The sequence below is a fragment of the Harmonia axyridis genome, chromosome 4, assembly GCF_914767665.1.
Source record: "Harmonia axyridis chromosome 4, icHarAxyr1.1, whole genome shotgun sequence".
Taxonomy (NCBI): domain Eukaryota; kingdom Metazoa; phylum Arthropoda; class Insecta; order Coleoptera; family Coccinellidae; genus Harmonia; species Harmonia axyridis.
Window position 1 is genome coordinate 21,942,248 of NC_059504.1, and position 20,157 is coordinate 21,962,404.

At 37.8% G+C, this 20,157-nt stretch overlaps 1 protein-coding gene across 3 annotated transcripts in view; it reads left to right on the forward strand.

The window, feature by feature from the left end:
* Positions 1-205: 205 nt before the first annotated feature.
* The window catches only part of LOC123677628 (sex-determining region Y protein-like), a 46,264-nt gene continuing 26,312 nt past the window's right edge, over positions 206-20,157 (forward strand). For 2 of the 3 annotated variants that reach the window (XM_045614272.1, XM_045614274.1), the window contains exons 1-3: positions 206-354; positions 502-732; positions 11,561-11,718. In XM_045614272.1, coding sequence (XP_045470228.1) covers positions 336-354; positions 502-732; positions 11,561-11,718 — 408 coding nt within the window. In that variant the 5' untranslated portion in view covers positions 206-335. Of the gene's footprint in view, positions 355-501; positions 733-7,919; positions 8,337-11,560; positions 11,719-20,157 lie in introns of those variants that run through there. The other variant, XM_045614273.1, reaches the window with a different exon arrangement.

Below are 20,157 nucleotides of genomic sequence, written 5' to 3' on the forward strand. Positions count from 1 at the left end.
TGAACTCTTGATATGAAAACATTTTTGAAGTTTTTATATTTCTATCTTCGTGAAATTTGAAACGTTTTGTTATTGAAAAATAACTACCTATATCGTCTATATCACTGGTATTTGAGATTGCTCAAATACTAGGACAATATACGAGTTCATCGCAGAAGAAAATATTTTCCATTTCAAATTTCTGATCGAAATTGTTGATAACTGAAAAATCACTTTGACAAATGTTTTGTGATTGTTTTCTACTTTGATGACATTCAGGAATCAAAATAATTTTAGACATTATTGTTAATCTCAACAATACATTTATTTGAAAGATTCTCGAGAGAGTGTTTTCAATGAACTGCTGTAAAAAAGGTATGCATCAATTGTTGAAACTCATACATTTCTTCGCAAATTGAATTCAATTAGAAAACCAGAAGAAAGGAGAAAAACCCTATTGCATTGAGGAATTGTGAATTAGTATATGTACTCTAGTTTATTTCGTTATTTTATTGACTTTAGATGAGGAAGCTGAGAACGCGTCTTTTAAAAAAATTCCACGTCCACCAAATGCCTTCATGCTATTCGCAAACGCAAATAGAAAAATAATGGCGCAGAAATATCCAACAGAGTCGAACAAAGACATCAGTAAGCGATTAGGTTGCAGTTGGAAATCCCTAGAAATCAGCGAGAAAAATAAGTATTTCGACAAGGCGAAGATAATTGATAACGAACATAAGAAGAAATATCCAAGTGAGTTAATTTACGTATTTAACAAATAAATATGGAATGTGCGGAAAGATTCGAAAAGTTTGTTACTTATTCGAATTCTGAGATTTGTAACGTAGTTTTAATTCTGTATATTTGTATCTACTAAGAAAAGAAGCGTAGCTCAAAATAAGGAACATTTAGTCTCTTTTTAATTTCTATGTAGTATTCAAAAATATGTAAGTACTTAATTCTTATTTTATTACCGAACTAATGACTAATTATTGATACGTCATAACAGGATTGATTAGGTTAGTCTTACTGGCGAAGAAATTCAAGTTTGTTGGTAATGGAAACACCCCAAATAACTATCTCCATACTTTGCTGGACATTTTTGTAAAATAAAGCGCAATAATGAAATGATCTATTCAAATATTCAGGTGCATATTTCTACTCCAAGTAACAAGAAATGATAAATGTATTTCTAATATGAAGGGAGCATTTTGGATGAGGGGGTAATCGATTTTAAGGATAGTTTTTGAATGTTAATGAGCTGATGATAATGTGTCCGGGTTTTCCTTAATAATTTTCAGTAGTTCATAAGTTATCAAATCTTGCTAACTCACTGATTAAGATTGCGAAGACAATGGACTTCTATTTCTAACTCAATTTTTCACCTACTTAACAGTTCGATTTTAAGAAGAGGATGCAGGTAACGGTACGCCTCTGTCCTTAGTGCGTGTAGGACGATGACCTACTTATCGACGGCATACGCTTTTGCAGGATAAACGCTTGCAGCCACTTTCGTAACCAGACCACGTTAGTTTCAGAAACTTCTGTTTCTATTGCTTCTTAGAGGAAAAAACGACAATTTTGCACCAGTCTAATAAAAAAAACATAAACGCGTTATTATTTATTTTCTAATCCAATGTTGGTACAACGTGGGTACGCATCTTTATTCTGAATCGAATATTCAAAATATCTCAACTTCGAAACTATTAAGAGTAAATAGAGTTAACAGCGAGTAATATTAGAGAAATTATTCTAAATCAACACTTGGAAGTCTTTACGACAATAGCCTAAATGTCTAGTTTTTGTATTATGACTTTCCTAGGCCTATGTGAGAGATATTATCGACGGCATACGCTTTTGCAGGATAAACGCTTGCAGCCACTTTCGTAACCAGACCACGTTAGTTTCAGAAACTTCTGTTTCTATTGCTTCTTAGAGGAAAAAACGACAATTTTGCACCAGTCTAATAAAAAAAACATAAACGCGTTATTATTTATTTTCTAATCCAATGTTGGTACAACGTGGGTACGCATCTTTATTCTGAATCGAATATTCAAAATATCTCAACTTCGAAACTATTAAGAGTAAATAGAGTTAACAGCGAGTAATATTAGAGAAATTATTCTAAATCAACACTTGGAAGTCTTTACGACAATAGCCTAAATGTCTAGTTTTTGTATTATGACTTTCCTAGGCCTATGTGAGACCTCTCAGGTATGCAGAGCTCATAAGTGATAAGAAAATTCGTTGTGCAGATTTTGCTACTTCTTTCGCAACCACTAAGTCCAAATGACATCATGCATGGTAATGAGGAAGTGAAATATGTTATCTCATATAGCACTCAGATATTTTAGGGCAAGCATTGACACCTTAATTCTTGGTGAGGATGCGAAATACTAAATAAGCATGGAAAATGGATAATACATAGGCGTACAACTTTGCTTCCGCCGTTTTTTCCGAAATTCGAGGATTTATTTAAAAAAACTGGTTATACATTTATGGTTCAAAGTATTGTCCATCGCTGGCCACTACTTTCTCCCTTCTATCAGACAGCGTACCAATACCGCGTTATTGAAAACACTGATCATCTTTTTGAAGCGATCCACGAATCGATCCAATTTTTACATCATCATAAGACCAGGAGTGTTGGTCAGCCATTGATTGAAAAGTGATAGCCCGAGGAAGCAATGTCTGGAGAATAGAGCGGGTGGGGTAGGACTTCCCATTTCAACGTTTCAAAGTATGTCTTGACCACTTCCGCAACATGGGGTCGAGCATTGTCATGATGTAAAATAACTTTATCATGTCTCTCGTTGTATTGCGGCCGTGTGTCTTTCAATGCTCGGCACAAACGCATTAATTGCGTTCTATAACAATCGCCTGAGATTGCTTCAGTTGGTTTTAACAACTCATATTAACTATGCCGAGCTAGTCTCGCCAAATACCGAGCATGACCTTGAAACCGTGGAAGCATGGCCGGGATATCCCTATGATTCTCTGCGCTTGGGATTATCGTAATGAACCCATTTTTCGTCTCCAGTCACAATGCGATGCAGATATCCCTTTCGTCATGCCTTGCAAGTAGTACACAAGCAAACAAACGCCGTTCAACATCTCTCGGCTTCAACTCGTACGCCACCCAATTTCCTTGTTTCTGAATCATTCCCATGCCTTTCAGGCGTTTTGAAATGACTTGTTGGGCCACTCCCAATGATCCTGCCAATTCTTGGCGCGTTTGACACGAGTGATCAAGTAATGCCTCTAATTTTGCATCTTCGAAAACCTTCTCTCTTCCACCTCTTGGCCTTCGACATCAAAATCACCGTTCCTGAAGCGTTGAAACCACTCTCGGCACGTTCTTGAAGCAAAAAATTAAAACCTCCCGCAAATGACGAGAATTTGGCTCGAAAGCTGACATGTTTAATCGAGAATAACTTTATGATGCATACACAAATCGACGAATACTTCGATGGCGTTATGTTTACAGATACCTAAGCTTATTGTTTGACATCTACGATCTATTTATTTCGACTACCATTTACCGCTACAGCCATCTATTGAAAATTGGCGAAAGCAAAGTTGTACATCTAATATACATATAACTTTTTACGTTATAAGAGATTAATTATACTGCCTGCATAATTGAAATAAAAATTAACCCTCAATAATGTTATACATAATTTTAAAAACTACGAATAATACCAGTGGCGGCGGGGGGATTTTTTCCGGGCCCCTGATATTTGGGGGCCCGTAATTTTTCGGAATCCCGTTAATAGAAGTGTACATAAAACAATTCCTTTGTGATTTATTTTTTACTTATCTCATGAAACATAACATAAGACGTTGAATATTTATTTTCATCGGGCCCTCCGCCTACCCTTAACATTATATATCGCTATTATTCAGGTCTAATGATGTTTTCAGTTCCCTACTTAATCCGATCTTTATAATGCAGACTCTGGGAATGGAAGGCAATAAGAATAGACAATTACGAAAAAATAACAATACTTGCATGCGGAATATTTCCTCGTTATCGGTACTTAGGAAATAAGGATCTGAAACATAATGCTTTTCTCAATAAAAGCATCCTTCTTTCAGAAAAATTAATTAGCGTTCTTGGGGAACCATAGAAATATTGGTTATCTCTTATAAATTGAAATGCAGTTCTTTCATTTTTATTACCCATGTTTCGATATAGGGTGTTCCGAAATGGGAGGTATAAAGGAATTTGAGAGATTGCTCGGATAATTGAAAAAAGTCCTATGAATATGGGTCCGTAAAAGCTTTGTTTTCGAGATACCGGGTGTCTTTTGATCTTATTTGTTTGTGAAGATTATACCAGTTGAAATCAATAAATAATAAGCAAGAATTAATTGAAAATAATGATTGGAATAAGAATAATGGTAGTTCATATAATTATACAAGCATTGGTATACAATTTATATGTACAGAAACGTGTTGGAGCCAAAACAATTTGTTGCACTTGGGGTTTGCTGCACCTGCTTCGGGGTCCATCGACATGTCTAGAAGAGGTGTTAAGGTGAGATTTTTCTCACTCTCCTCATCACCATCAACTTCGTAGGTATCAGGCTGAGGTCTGTTTTAGCATGCTGTGCCCAAGAGGTGCTTGAATACTTCCGAGCACATCAGACTAGCATTTCTACAGGGGCTGCCAGCGGTGGTGCACCTAGTTATGCGTACTATGCGGAGCGGTTCTGGTGTAGCATCCATTGTTGTGGTGTTGGGAACCATCATTTGATACTTCTATATAACCATCTTCTTCTCAATACCAAAGGGTGTTGAGATGCTTTAGAATCAACTTATACCGTGCAGGAAAAGTATGTCCTGAAAGCCCATGTTTGAAAGAGTGGAAAAAATAAAGTACGGTTGGCTCTTTCCACTTTTCTGGAAGTAGATTTTTTCTTTGAAAAACCCAAGCATTCAGCAACACTAGAAGATCAACGTCTTCCCCCGTAATGACTACACTGTCGTAGTCCTCGGAAGCTGAAACAGCAGTCTGTACGTTCAAAGTATCAGCGTCTTCTACTGCCTGCTTGACTTGGATTCCTTTGGTTTCCAGTTCAACCTTCACCATATAATTGTAAAATTAATCTTGTTTGTCACTGAAATACAAACTGAGTAGAGGGGATCAGCAAGGAACGCCGATAACGTTCTAATGCCTTGGTGCTTTGGTAGCTGATACCACTAGGATCACCATAAAAAAAACACTATGATATTGCCCCCAAAGTGCCTTTTGATGTAGTCCAAGTAGTTTTGGCAGACTAACTGGAATGTTGCTTCGCTTGACGTCGTCCAAACCACTCTATGTAGCAGGAACCCTGCATCGATTACATTGCAATTTTTGAAAACCAAAAATACTTCACTGGCGTTGGCAAGGAATGTATCATACAACTTCGTTTTTTGGCAATTTTTTCCATTTTGAGAAAATTCCTCTAATTTTGATTGGGTGCATCTCGGTTTAGGAAAAGTTTACAAAAATTGTGGCGAATCCGATGCTCTACAACCTATTATTATTACAATTTTATCTTTAAATTTTTTCCTGGTTAATATTTATTGATTTTAACTAGCTGATCTTGATAGTAATTTACAGTAAGGTGATAACATGCCACGATAGCACTGAAATTTCTACACTCCACAAAAACAGAAACTTAGTCAGAGCTACATCCCCTCCCTATGTGTGAGTATGTCGATATTGATTAATTTCTATAATTACCATAGAACCGATGGTAATTGATAGTTAGAAGGCCAAAACCTCCGTTTTTTGCCAATTTTTTCATTTTAAGAAAATTCCTCTAATTTTGATCGGCTGTATCTTGGTTAATATTAGGTTTAGAAAAAAGTTTATACAAACAAAATTATAAGGAATTTACTTCTCTACAACTTTGAAGAAGAATGTTTTCGTAGAAAACCAATTTGGTTAGAAGTTATGAGCAACAAACAAAACAAAAAATGAAATGCAGAAGATTTGATTCCTTTGAGAGTATCAGGAAAACGACTAGATCAAGGTTTTGATACAATGGAATTAGTGAATAAAGTGAATCGTACTATGAACCAATATATGAAACAGAAAATCGAAAATGGACATGAGGTGATGACGAAGAAAATTGAGGCACAGAGTTTTAGGAAGATGAAGAGATAATTGCTGATGTCACTGAAGAAAATTAAAGCTCTGACAATTAAGATGAAGTTGTTCAGAAAGTGCCCACTAAAGAGGCGATCATATCATTCAATTAATGTCTTTCATGGACAGAAATATATATTTTTATATGAAGTATAGCATTTTCTTTATGAAAATATGTTTGCACGCTCTAGAAATGTTTCTATAATCCGAACGATGTTCGGATGATAGATATCATTCAATATGATTCCTCTAATCCGAATGATTTGATAAACCAAACGGGTCCCAAGGGCGTAGAAATGGGGGGGGGGGGGAAATAAGGGTAATTACCGCCTCCAAGATTTTCAAAATGAAAAATTTTAGAAGATCGAAAGTTTCTCCATAAAATGAACCAATTATGATCATTTCACTTTCCTTTGAATCGACAGTCGACAGGTCAGTAAGACAAAGACGAGCTCGTGAGCTCGTCTTTGTCCGAGGTTTATTATTTTTCTTCATCTATCCGCTTTCTCGGCATCGCCTTTTTTTGCCATCTGTGATTTTTGAATTCGTCATCGATATACCTACACTTAACCGTTGTTTTCGGTTTTTTGTATCTTCTAGTCACAAAATTTCAATATGTATTAATCAAAGAACTGAACTGAGTGATTCGTATCGAAAAATTATCTGGGCTGTGTTGTACAATTTATTAGTGAAGACATCAGCTTTGAATTGACTATATCCACAGGGTATTGGAGGTACAAATAAAAATTATAGATTTCTCGGATCATTTCAAGAAAAAAGTCCTATAACATGAGTCCGCAAACGCTTTGTTTTTGAGATACAGGTGTTGAAGTTCAAGTTTTTCGCTCATAGCACCTTCTATTCACAAGAAATTTAACTAGAATTGGCATATATATTCCAATTTAAAGTTTTCATCTTGTGATATCCTAATTTCAATTGAAAACCTACAGGGTGAATTTTTTCTTGAAGGGTGCCCGCTTCTTTCCCCCAGAATTATTTTTTTCTGAAACACTGATAGTTTAGAAAAATTTGGAAAAAGCAACACTGGTTTAGCACTACACTTTTTGGCTTGTTGTAGTTTTGTCGTATCTGCAATCGATTTCGAGAAAAAAAATTCAAACAGCTCTCTATAGTTATTCTCAGGAAAATCAAAATTATTATATACAGTTAGGTAGCTGTGATAAATAAATTAATTAGTTTTGGTACTTATTAACCAACTCTGTAGCGAAGATTAATGAAGATTCGATAAACTGGTTAAGCATTATAAAAATTTAGGACTACAAGATACACCCTGTATCTCTAAAACGCTTTTGCGGGCTCATGCTTATCGGCCATTTTATTTTTAAAATTATCCAAGGAATCTCTCATTTTCCTTCGTAACTCCAATTCAGGAACACCCAGTATAAGATAAGAACAACCGAATTGGTAATAAAAAAAATATTTCGAGTAATTTGGTAAAATTTGGTTCGAACTTTGTTATCAAACCTCTATTTCTCACGTTATAGATATGAGTAAACAATGTCGTCAAAAAAATTTTTTTTTCGACCCCCCCAAGAAAAAAAAAGGTCTACGCCCTTGACGGGTCCTGCCAACTTTCTGTTCGGATTATCCATACATAACTGTATATTGAAAAATGTATGTTTGAATTTTTGGTGAAAATAAGGCACCACACTCCGGACTCTTCTCACCCCTCTGGCACGGCGCTGTCCGTTGTGTTTCGGGCGTCGTGACGCGCCTCTCCGGCTCAGGTGCACACTCCGTCCCCGGCGTCCGAATACCGTATTGATTCCAACGCCGCTCTCAGTCGGCGACGGCGTCTGGCGTCGCCAGTTGAGACGCCCGCCGTCGACGTCCTCCTCAGTCGCGATTTTGGCGCGAAACCAACGTCGCCGATGCGATGTCGACCGACACGAACCAACGTGCGGACTGTTAGTGCCAAAACTTTTTTTCGCCGAAAAATCCGTCTAAGGAAACATTTATTTTTTTATATTAATCTTCCTGATCTGCGTGCGGTCCGTTTCTTCGTAAGATTCCATCAGGATGGACTGTTGCAACTACGTGCCGTACCACCGGAGTTCGTACGGCTTTCGCACGGATTACTACGATAATAATGAGTACCATCATGGGGGAGATTATTATGGTCATGCCTTCTACCAAGGGTACTACAACTCGCAATATTACCAGCAGCATTGGCAACAAGCCCCGCAGTTTCAAGGTAAACAAGAGACCAAAAATCTGTTGCTATCTCCCTATTTTGAGAACCCGATCCACGGGTTTCGAAGGCTTAAATTTTTTATAAAATTAAACGAACCACTCTTAACAAATACAACAACGGGTAATTTATAATGATGATTTTAAATCCTTGAGAACTCAACCTATACTCCTTATCAGATATATATTTTTTGAAATTTGGAAGATGTTTTTTCGATTGATTTTCTCAACGATTGAGACTCAGCATAGTTTGTGCAGAAAACCACTGCGAAGGCTTTATTTTAGTTGGGTCATGCAGCAGATGGAAAAAAGTGATTTTTCAATATTTCGAAATTCTGAAATCGAATAACTACCGAATATAATTTGAATGAATTTAGAGATTGCAGGTTTTGTTTTCCGGTTATAAACGCGGAGACGTCTAAGTTGGATACGCCCCCTTTTGTATGGTTTGATCTTCGCATACTTCGTTAACTCTGTTTTACGTTCAGTTTATAACTATATTTTGTCTTTCTTGTTTCTTGAGGAATCTACAATAATATTTTTAGAGTGGAATCCAGAAATTAATAAAAAAAAATAATTGCGAATTCCAAAATTCCTATTATAATTGTTAAGTTGAAATGGAATTTTTCAAATCACAAAAATAATCTAAATATACCTTGGTGTTATGATACCTAAATTATACAACATTTCTGAATAATTGAGATTAGAGTTTTTAGGTAATACATTATAATTATAGTCGTAATCCTATGCCTTATGAGAAGAGCTGTGAACTCTCAAAAATTCGATTTTGGTTCATTATTTCAACATTTTTTGGAGGAAAAAAGTTACAGACCAATTTCTCCATGGTTGAACCCAGCTAAAGTAAATTTAGGTTCTTGAAGATATTTATATATACATTTCTTTTACTCATGTAGATTACGAAGTACACGATCTGAATGATTGTAATATCGTAGTGTGAAATATTTTTAATTTGCTTATGAAGGTTTCACAAAATTTGAATTAGAATTGGAAGTAGGCACACAATTTATGATTATGAATGTTGAAATTTTATCATATATATAGTTGCCAGTTTTAGTTAAAAGCAGTAACCTTACGGTGTATACTGTATAAAAATCAAAGAATTAATTCGAACTAAAAATGTTGTAAGATTGTTCCAAGCAGATAAAAATTGATTAAACCCTGTATATATCATTGATAAAGATATATTTTCTTTAAATTAGACATTCAGTTCAGAACTTGTTATTACTGACATACTCACCTCCAGTTTAGAGCTCTAAGAGTTTATGACTTGTAAATTTCTGCTCTAGTTTTGAATATCATTTCTTCAGACAAAGCAGACAGTTATGAAATTACAAATTTTTTTAGTTTTCTAGGAAATAGGTTTAGATGGATTTTTCTGTTCAATTTTTATATTTCACTCAAACCAAAATGTAAACTATGAAAATATTTGAATTTTTCTCATCTAGTACGATTTCAAAGGTTAACCATTGAAAATGACAAGCCGGAAACGATTCAAAGCATTGCTCTAAGGCATTACCTAATGGCCTGACTAGAATGAAATACAGGAAAATATTCTTCTTCAAATTTCCCCAGTTTTTGGGGTTTTTTTGATCTTTTTTTGTCGCATCTATCACCTATTTCGAATGAGGTTGAATATATTCGACGAATTTCTGCCAGTGTGGAGATTTCAAGACAACGACCATCTAAGTCTACAGTAAACTGAAATACACTAATTGCGAGTAGAATTACTTTATAGAATGATAACGCTTTCTGTACGCTGTTCAACTACATTTTATCTTCCTTTTCCAAGCTCTAACGTTCTTTTTTTCGCATCTGTATCGTATATACTAGTTGGTCCAACGAAAACTTAACATCTGGATTTTCCGACTTTAAAATGGAAATGTGGAAAACCGCTAGGACCCGTCAATTTCTGATTCGAAGGGGAACAGCTTTTCAGCTTTTTTCATCCCCGTTACTTCAACCCCCTAACGGGGTTGAGTGCAACCCCTTGATTTTGAATAGGGATGAGGATACTTCGATACTTCATTTTGAAGGTCGTATCGAGTACTATTTGACCCTAAAATTTCGCTTCAAAATATCCATCGACAATGAAATAACAGAGAAGATAGTGAAAGAGGCAATGTGGAATTCATCTCGAGAATATTATTCGTATCCGACACATTTCAAAGGTCTTTAGTAGTTTTATATTCTTCCACTATTTTACCTGTCATTTCGTTATCGATAGAAATTTTGAAGCGAAATTTCAGGATCCCATAGTACTCCATAAGATCTTCAAAATGAGATATCACAGCATCCCTCATCCTTATTCAAAATCAAGGGGTTGTACTCCCCCCCGTTAGGGGGTTTCAGTTACGAGGATGCGAAGAGCGGAAAAGTTGTTCCCCCTTGAATCAGAAATTGACGGCCCCGAGCGATTTTCCACATTTTCATTTTAAACCCCGAAAATCGAGATGTTAAGTTGTCGTTGGACCACAATGTATCCAATGTCATGACTGTCTACATGTCCATCCAGCATATTGTGGATATTTAACATTGCAATCAATCTGATATAAGAGGGCTATTCTTGGATCACGGCTTCACTGAGGGTAGTTAGGTGTGAGCTTTTTCACAATCAGTTTTTTTCGCTCATGCCTGGCTCCATTTGATTCATTTTAGGTTTTAAAATATTCTTTATTTTGAGTGTGTAATTTTTAGTTTTCATTGTTGGCATATTAATTTTCCCATTCTGTTATTGGCCTCGGCAATTATTAAATAAATAAAATAACATTTCCAGGGTCAATTGCACCATTCAAAAAATAAACATTGCTTCCACAATCAATGTTTAGTATTTACCGATGTTTATAATTTCTACCGATTTGCACCATTTGATGATTACCGGTATTTATTTGAAATTTCTCACAAAACCAAACATAGAAACACAGAATTATGTTATGATCAAAGAAAAATAATGTTTATGGTTATGTAATAAGTCATATGTTTCGACTTTTTGAGTTGCGCAGAACCCTGTTTGAAACTAATCGTCCAAATTTTTCTGTTTAGTGTAATTGGTGATTAGGCCACATTGAACGTCTTTTGAAAGATGGTGCAAGAGAAATCATGAAGTAATCAATGTCTGAATTTTTAATCAATGTTTAGGCAAACGGTGCAACTGGCCACCAGAGTAGCGAATTAAGAATCCCTGTCTTGATTGAAGTTCTCCAATTTCAGATTATGTTTATAACCCGAAAGAGGCCAGAATCCGCAAAGCGATGCGTGAAGCGAATCGAGACCGCTCAATAGGGACTTCCCCCATGCTCCCCAGACTTGGAGAACGTCTTCCACCACATTCAGAATGGACGCAGCCGCAAGAAGATCCGTTGATGTTGGTGAGTTGAAACCCTAATATTTTCGGAGCTTAAATGATCGTTGTAATTGAGGTGAATAGTTTACCTCTAAATCGTTGTAACGTTCACACGTGGTAAGCAAGCCGTGTCCAATTAAAACTTTATTGGGCTGTATGGGAATCGAAGATTCAGAGGTGAAGCTTAGTGAAAGTTGTTTCTCTAAGTTTCAAGTAGATTCGATAGGTTCTGCGTCCTCATTGGGATGATCATTCGGTATGGTGCACTGAGAATGGATCATCAAGGCAGAGGTCCACATTTATCCTTGATAATTTGACTTTATTCGTCAACGTAGAAACTTTCGAGAGTGATACATGTACTTCAACTCTTCCCTAATTCTTTTCTGTATGAAGGTTCTTCTTTGATTTAGAAATATGCTTTAACGTCGACAATCACTTCTTCATTAGAGCCAAATTTCTTATCCTGGATTCAGGAGAGTAGCGATGATTTATACAAGGTATACGTATACGTGATTCTAAGGAGAAATTTGTGCTAGTTGTCAGATGGAAGAGAATTCGCTCGTCCAAGTCTAAGATTCTCAGAGGTTCCACAGAGGCCTAGAAGAGTCGGGATAGAAAACATTGATCGAATGGTTCTTGCTAGCTCGAGGACCCGATCTATTCAAGTTAGCAAATGAAAAACCTATGGAGTATAGGTGTTTGAAAGGTGAAATTTGGGCTAGTTGCCTGATGAAAAAGATTTCGCTTGTCCAAGTCTAAGATTTTCAGCGGTTTCGCAGAGTCCTAGAACAGTCAGGATAGAAAACATTGATCAAATGGTTCTTGCTAGTTTATACGAACCTATAATTGAAAAGCCTTCAAGGCATAACTATTCGAGAGATGAAATTTGGGCTAGCCCAAGTCTAAGCTTCTGAGAGGATTCAAGGACGCCTAAGAAAGTGGGTATAGAAAATATTAATGGTTCTTGCTTGCTTCAGGACCAGTTCTTCACAAACTCGTAATTGAAAAACTTACAGGGTATACGTATTTGAGTGATGAAATTTAGGCTTGTTGCCAGATGGAAGAGAATTTGCTCGTCCAAGTCTAAGATTTCATTGTTTTCACGGAGTCCTAAAACAGTCGGGATGGAAAACATTGATCAGATGGTTCTTTCTAGTGCGAGGACCCGATTTATACAAACTCGCAATTACAAGGCATTCGAGAGATGAAATTTGGGCTAGTTGCCAGATGGAAGGGAACTCGCTAGCCCAAATCTAAGCTTCTGAGAGAATTCAAAAACGCCTAAGAGAGTCGAGATGGAAAACATTAACTGAATGGTTCTTGCTAGCTGGAGGACCAGTTTTTTAAAAGCTCGTAATTGAAAACCCCAAAGGGTATACGTGTTTGAAAGGAGAAATTTGTGCCAGTTGCCAAATGGAAGAGAATTCGCTCGTCCAAGTGTAAGATTCACAGAGGTTCCACAGAGGTTCAGAAGAGTCAGGATAGACAACATTGATCAAATGGTTCTTGCTAGATCGAGGACCTGATCTATACATGCTCGTAACTGAGAAGCTTACATGGTAATCATGGTATACGTCTTTAGAGGTGAAATTTGGGCTAGTTTCCAAATGAAAGAGAACTCGCTAGCCTAAGTCTAAGCTTCTGAGGAGATTCAAAGATGCCTAAGAGAGTCGGGATAGAAAACATTAACTGAATGGTTCTTGCTACCTCGAGAACCCATTCTTTGAAAGCTCGTAATTGAAAAACCCACACGGTATACGTGTTTGAAAGGAGAAATTTGGGCTAGTTTCCAGATGGAAAAGGATTCGCTTGTCCAAGTCTAAGATTTCAGCGTTTTCACGGAATCCTAGAACAGTCGGGATAGAAAAATTGATCAAATGATTCTTGCTCGACAACCCGAGTATTTCAAGCTAATTATTGAAAAACCTATAGGGTATACGTGTTTGAAAGGTGAACTTTGGGCTAGTTGCCAGATGGAAGAAAATTTGCTCGTCCAAGTCAAAGATTCTCAGTTTTTTCACAAAGTCCGAGAAGTTGGGAAAGAAAACATTGATCAAATAGTTCTTGCTAGATCAGGAACCTGATCCATACAAGCTCGTAATTGAAATGCCTACAAGGTATACATATTTTAGAGGTAAAATTTAGGCTAGTTGCCGGATGAAAGAAAACTCGCTTGCCAAAAGTCAAAGACGCCTAAGAGATTCGGGATAGAAAACTGAATGGTTCTTGCTAGCTCGAGGAGCCGTTTTTTGAAAGCTCCTAATTGAAAACCCCACAGGGTATACGTGTTTGAAATGAGAAATTTGGGCTAGTTGCCAGATGGAAGAGAATTCGCTCATCCAAGTCTAAGATTCACAGTGCTTTCACAGAGGCCTAGAGGAGTTGGGATAGAAATCAAATGATCAAATGGTTCTCGCTAGCCCGAAAACCTGATCTATCTAACTAGTAATTGAGAAAACCTACAGGCTATATGAGAGGAGAAATATGGGTTAGTGGTCCAGATGGAAGGGAATTCGCTCGCTCAACTTGCTCGCCCAAGTCGCGCTTCCGAGCAATTCGCTCAGTAGTTTTCAAGACGGCGATCAATCTCGAATTTCCTATACCAATTACGAAGCGCCACCCTTCGTTGCCACAAATCGAACCCCAAACAGTCGGGATAGAAAACATTGATCAAATGGTTCTTGCTAATCGAGGACTCGATCTGTACAAGCTCGCAATTGAAAAGCCTACAAGTTACACGTGTTTGAAAGAGGTAAAATTTGGGCTAATTCCCAGATGGAAGAGAATTCGCTCGTCCAAGTCTAAGAAACTCAGAGGTTCCACAGAGGTCTAGAAGAGTTGGGATAGACAACATTGATCAAATGGTTCTTGCTAGATCGAGGACCTGATCTATACAAGCTCGTAATTGAGAAGCTTACATGGTATTCGTCTTTAGAGGTAAAATTTAGGTTAGTTGCCAAATGAAGGAGAACTCGCTAGCCTAAGTCTAAAGCTTCTGAGTAGATTCAAAGAAGCCTAAGAGAGACGAGATGAAAAACATTGAGTGGATGGTTCTTACTAGCTCGAGGAGCCGTTTTTTAAAAGCTCGTAATTGAAAACCTCACAGGGTATACGTGTTTGAAAGGAGAAATTTGGGATAGTTGCCAGATGGAAGAGAATTCGCTCGTCCAAGTGTAAGATTCTCAAAGGTTCAACAGAGGTTTAGAAGAGTCGGGATAGATAACATTGATCAAATTGTTCTTGCTCGATCGAGGACCTGATCTATACAAGCTCGTAATTGAGGAGGTTACATGGTATACGTCTTTAGAGGTAAAATTTAGGCTGGTTGCCAAATGAAAGAGAACTCGCTAGCCTAAGTCTTAGATTTCAGCGTTTTCACGGAATCCTAAAACAGTCGGGATAGAAAACATTGATCAAATGATTCTTGCTCGACAACCCGATCTTTTCAAGCTAGTTATTGAAAAACCTACAGGGTATAAGTGTTTGAAAGGTGAACTTTGGGCTACTTGCCAGATGGAAGAAAATTCACTCGTCCAAGTCAAAGATTCTCAGTTTTTCCACAAAGACCTAGATGTTGGGATAGAAAACATTGATCAAATAGTTCTTGCTGGATCGAGAACCCGATCCATACAAGCTCGTAATTGAAATGCCTACAAGGTATACATATTTTAGAGGTAAAATTTGGGCTAGTTGCCAGATAAAAGAGCCCAAGTCTAAGCTTCTGAGAGGATTTAAAGACGCCTAAGAGAGTCGAGATAGAAAACATCAACTGAATGATTTTTGCTTGCTCGAGGACCTGTTTTTCAGAAGCATCGTAATTGAAAACCCCACAGGGTATACGTGTTTGAAAGGAGAAATTTGGGCTAGTTGCCAGATGGAAGAGAATTCGCTGGTCCAAGTCTAAGATTCTCAGAGGTCTAGAAGAATCGGGATAGACAACATTGATCAAATGGTTCTTGCAAGATCGAGGACCTCATCTATACGAGCTTGTAATTGAGAAGTTTACATGGTATACGTCTTTAGAGGTAAGATTTGGGCTAGTTGCTAGATGAAAGAGAACTCGCTAGCCTAAGTCTAAGCTTCTGAGTAGATTCAAAGACGCCTAAGAGAGACGAGATGAAAAACATTGAGTGAATGGTTCTTACTAGCTCGATGACCCGTTTTTTAAAAGCTCGTAATTGAAAACCTCACAGGGTATACTTGTTTGAAAGGAGAAATTTGGGCTAGTTACCAGATGGAAGAGAATTTGCTGGTCCAAGTCCAAGATTCTCAGAGGTTCCACAGAGGTCTAGAAGAATCGGGATAGACAACATTGATCAAATGGTTCTTGCAAGATCGAGGACCTCATCTATACGAGCTTGTAATTGAGAAGCTTACATGGTATACGTCTTTAGAGGAGAAATTTAGGTTAGTTGCCAAATGAAAGAGAACTCGCTAGCCTAAGTCTTAGATTTCAGCGTTTTCACGGAATCCTAAAACAGTTGGGATAGAAAACATTGATCAAATGGTTTTTGCTCTACAATCCGATCTTTTCAAGCTAGTTATTGAAAAACCTACTGGGTATACGTGTTTGAAAGGCGAACTTTGGGCTAGTTGCCAGATGGAAGAAAATTCGCTCGTCCAAGTCAAAGATTCTCAGTTTTTCCACAAAGTCCTAGAAGTTGGGATAGAAAACATTGATCAAATAGTTCTTGCTAGATCGAGAACCCGATGCATACAAGCTCGTAATTGAAATGCCTACAAGGTATACATATTTTAGAGGTTAAATTTTGGCTAGTTGCCAGATGAAAGAGCACAAGTCTAAGCTTCTGAGAGGATTCAAAGACGCCTAAGAGAGTCGAGATAGAAAACATCAACTGAATGATTTTTGCTAGCTCGAGGACCTGTTTTTCAGAAGCATCGTAATTGAAAACCCCACAGGGTATACGTGTGTGAAAGGATTAATTTGGGCTAGTTGCCAGATGGAAGAGAATTCGCTGGTCCAAGTCTAAGATTTTCAGAGGTTCCACAGAGGTCTAGAAGAATCGGGATAGACAAGATTGATCAAATGGTACTTGCAAGATCGAGGACCTCATCTATACGAGCTTGTAATTGAGAAGTTTACATGGTATACGTCTTTAGAGGTAAGATTTGGGATAGTTGCTAGATGAAAGAGAACTCGCTAGCCTAAGTCTAAGCTTCTGAGGAGATTCAAAGATGCCTAAGAGAGTCGGGATAGAAAACATTAACTGAATGGTTCTTGCTAGCTCGAGAACCCATTCTTTGAAAGCTCGTAATTGAAAAACCCACCGGTATAACTGTTTGAAAGGAGAAATTTGGGCTAGTTTCCAGATGGAAAAGGATTCGCTTGTCCAAGTCTAATATTTCAGCGTTTTCACAGAATCCTAGAACAGTCGGGATAGAAAAATTGATCAAATGATTCTTGCTCGACAACCCGATTATTTCAATCTAGTTATTGAAAAACCTATAGGGTATACGTGTTTGAAAGGTGAACTTTGGGCTAGTTGCCAGATGGAAGAAAATTTGCTCGTCCAAGTCAAAGATTCTCAGTTTTTTCACAAAGTCCTAGAAGTTGGGAAAAAAACATTAATCAAATAGTTCTTGCTAGATCAAGAACCCGATCCATACAAGCTCGTAATTGAAATGCCTACAAGGTATACATATTTAAGAGGTAAAATTTGGGCTAGTTGCCGGATGAAAGAAAACTTGCTAGCCAAAAGTCTAAGCTTCTGAGAGGATTCAAAGACGCCTAAGGTAGAAAACTGAATGGTTCTTGCTAGCTCGAGGACCCGTTTTTTAAAAGCTCGTAATTGAAAACCCCACAGGGTATACGTATTTGAAAGGAGAAAAATGGGCTAGTTGCCAGATGGAAGAGAATTCGCTCGTCCAAGTCTAAGATTCACAGTGTTTTCACAGAGGCCTAGAGGAGTTGGGATAGAAATCAAATGATCAAATGGTTCTTGCTAGCCCGAAAACCTGATCTATCTTACTAGTAATCGAGAAAACCTCCACAGAGGTCTAGAAGAGTCGGGATAGACAACATTGATCAAATGGTTCTTGCTAGATCGAGGACCTGATATATACAAGCTCGTAATTGAGAAGTATACATGGTATTCGTCTTTAGAGGTAAAATTTAGGTTAGTTGCCAAATGAAAGAGAACTCGCTAGCCTAAGTCTAAGCTTCTGAGTAGATTCAAAGACGCCTAAGAGAGACGAGATGAAAAACATTAAGTAAATGGTTCTTGATAGCTCGAGGACCCATTTTTTAAAAGCTCCTAATTGAAAACCCAACAGGGTATACGTGTTTGGATGGAGAAATTTGTGCTAGTTGCCAGATGAAAGAGAATTCGCTCGTCCAAGTCTAAGATTCTCAGAGGTTCCACAGAGGTCTAGAAGAGTCGGGATAGACAACATTGATCAAATGGTTTTTGCTAGCTTGAGAACCTGGTCTATTCAATTAGTAATTTAAAAATCTACAGGCTATATGACAGGTGAAATTTGGGTTAGTTTCAGACAGCGATCAATCTCGAATTTCCTATACTATTTACGACGCGCTACCCTCACATGCTACGAATCGAACCCCAAACAGTAGGGATTGAAAAAATTGATCAAATGGTTCTTGCTAAATCGAGGACTCGATCTATACAAACTCGCAATTGAAAAGCCTACAAGTTAAACGTATTTATAGAGGTAACATTTGGGCTAGTTCCTGGATGAAAGAGAACTCGCTTTCCCAAGTCTGAGCTTTTGAGAAGATTCAAAGACGCCTAAGAGAGTCGGGATAGAAAATATTAACTAAATTGTTCTTGCTAGCTCTAGAACCCGTTCTTTAAAAGCTCGTAATTGATAACCTTACAGGGTATACGTGTTTGAATGGAAAAATTTGGGCTAGTTGTTAGATGGAAGAGAATTCGCTCGTGCAAGTCTAAGATTCTCAGAGGTTTCTTAAAGGCCTAGAAGAGTTGGGTGAGGAAATATTGATCAAATGGTTCTTGCTAGATCGAGGACCCGACCTATAAGTTCGTTATTGAAAAGCCTACAAGGTATACGTGCTTTGGAGGTAAAATTTGGGCTAGTTGCCAGTTGAAAGAGAACTCACTAGTCTAAGCTTCTGAAAGGATTTAAAGACGTCTAATAGATTTGGGATAGAAAATATTAACTGAATGGTTCTTGTTAGCTCGTAATTGACAACTTTACAGGGTATACGTGTTTGAAAGGAGAATTTTGGGATAGTTGCTAGATGGATGAGAATTCGCTCGTCCAAGTCCAAGATTCTCAGAGGTTCTACAGAGGTCTTGAAGGGTCGAAATAGAAAACATTGATCAAAAGGTTCTTGCTAGCTAGAGGACCCGATCTTTTCAAGCTCGCAATTGAAAAGCCTACTAGGTATACGAGTTTTAAGTGGTAAAATTTGGGGTAGTTTCCATATTGAAGAGAACTTGCTAGCTCAATTCTAAGCTTCTGAGAAGATTCAAAGACGCCTAAGAGAGTGGGGTTGAATGGTTGTTGCTAGCTTGGGGACCGGTTTTTAAATACTCGTTATTGAAAACCCCACAGGGTATACGTGTTTGAAAGAAGATATTTGGGATAGTTGCCAGATGAAAGAGAATTCACTAATCCAAGTCTAAGGTTTTACAGAGGCCTAGAAGATTCGGGATGGAAAGCAAATGATCTAATGGTTTTTGATAGCTCGAGAACCTGATCTATCCAAATAGTAATCGAAAAACGTGCAGACTATATGACAGGTGAAATTTGGGTTAGTTGCCCAGAACGGAGGGAATTCGCTCGCCTAGGTTGCTCGCCCGAGTCACTCTTCCGAGCAACTCGCTTGGTAGTTTTCAATCCTCCAGACGGCGATCAATCTCGAATTTCCTATGCCAATTAGGAAGCGCCACCCTCATATGCTACGAATCGAAGCCCCAACATTCGGGATTGAAAACATTGATCAAATGGTTCTTGCTAAATCGAGGACTCGATCTGTACAAGCTCACAATTGAAAAGCCTACAAGTTATACGTGTTTTATAGAGGTAAAATTTGGGCAAGTTGCCAGATAAAAGGGAACTAGCTAGCCCAAGTCTAAGCTTTTGAGAGGATTCAAAGACGCCTGAGAGAGTCGGGATAGAAAACTGAATGCTTCTTGCTAGCTCGAGGACCCGTTTTTCAAAAGCATCGTAATTGAAAACCCCACAGGATAGACGTGTTCGAAAGGAGGAATTTGGGCTAGTTGCCAGATGAAAGACAACTCGCTAGCCAAAGTCTAAGCTTCTGAGAGGATCCAAAGACGCCTAAGAGAGTCGGGATAGAAAACATTAACTTAGTGGTTCTTGCTAGCTCGAGAACCCTTTCTTTAAAAGCTCGTTGTTGAAAAACCCACAGGGTATACGGGTTTCAAAGGAGAAATTTAGGCTAGCTGGAAGAGAATTAGCTTGTCCAAGTCTAAGAGGTTTCACAGAGGCCTAGATG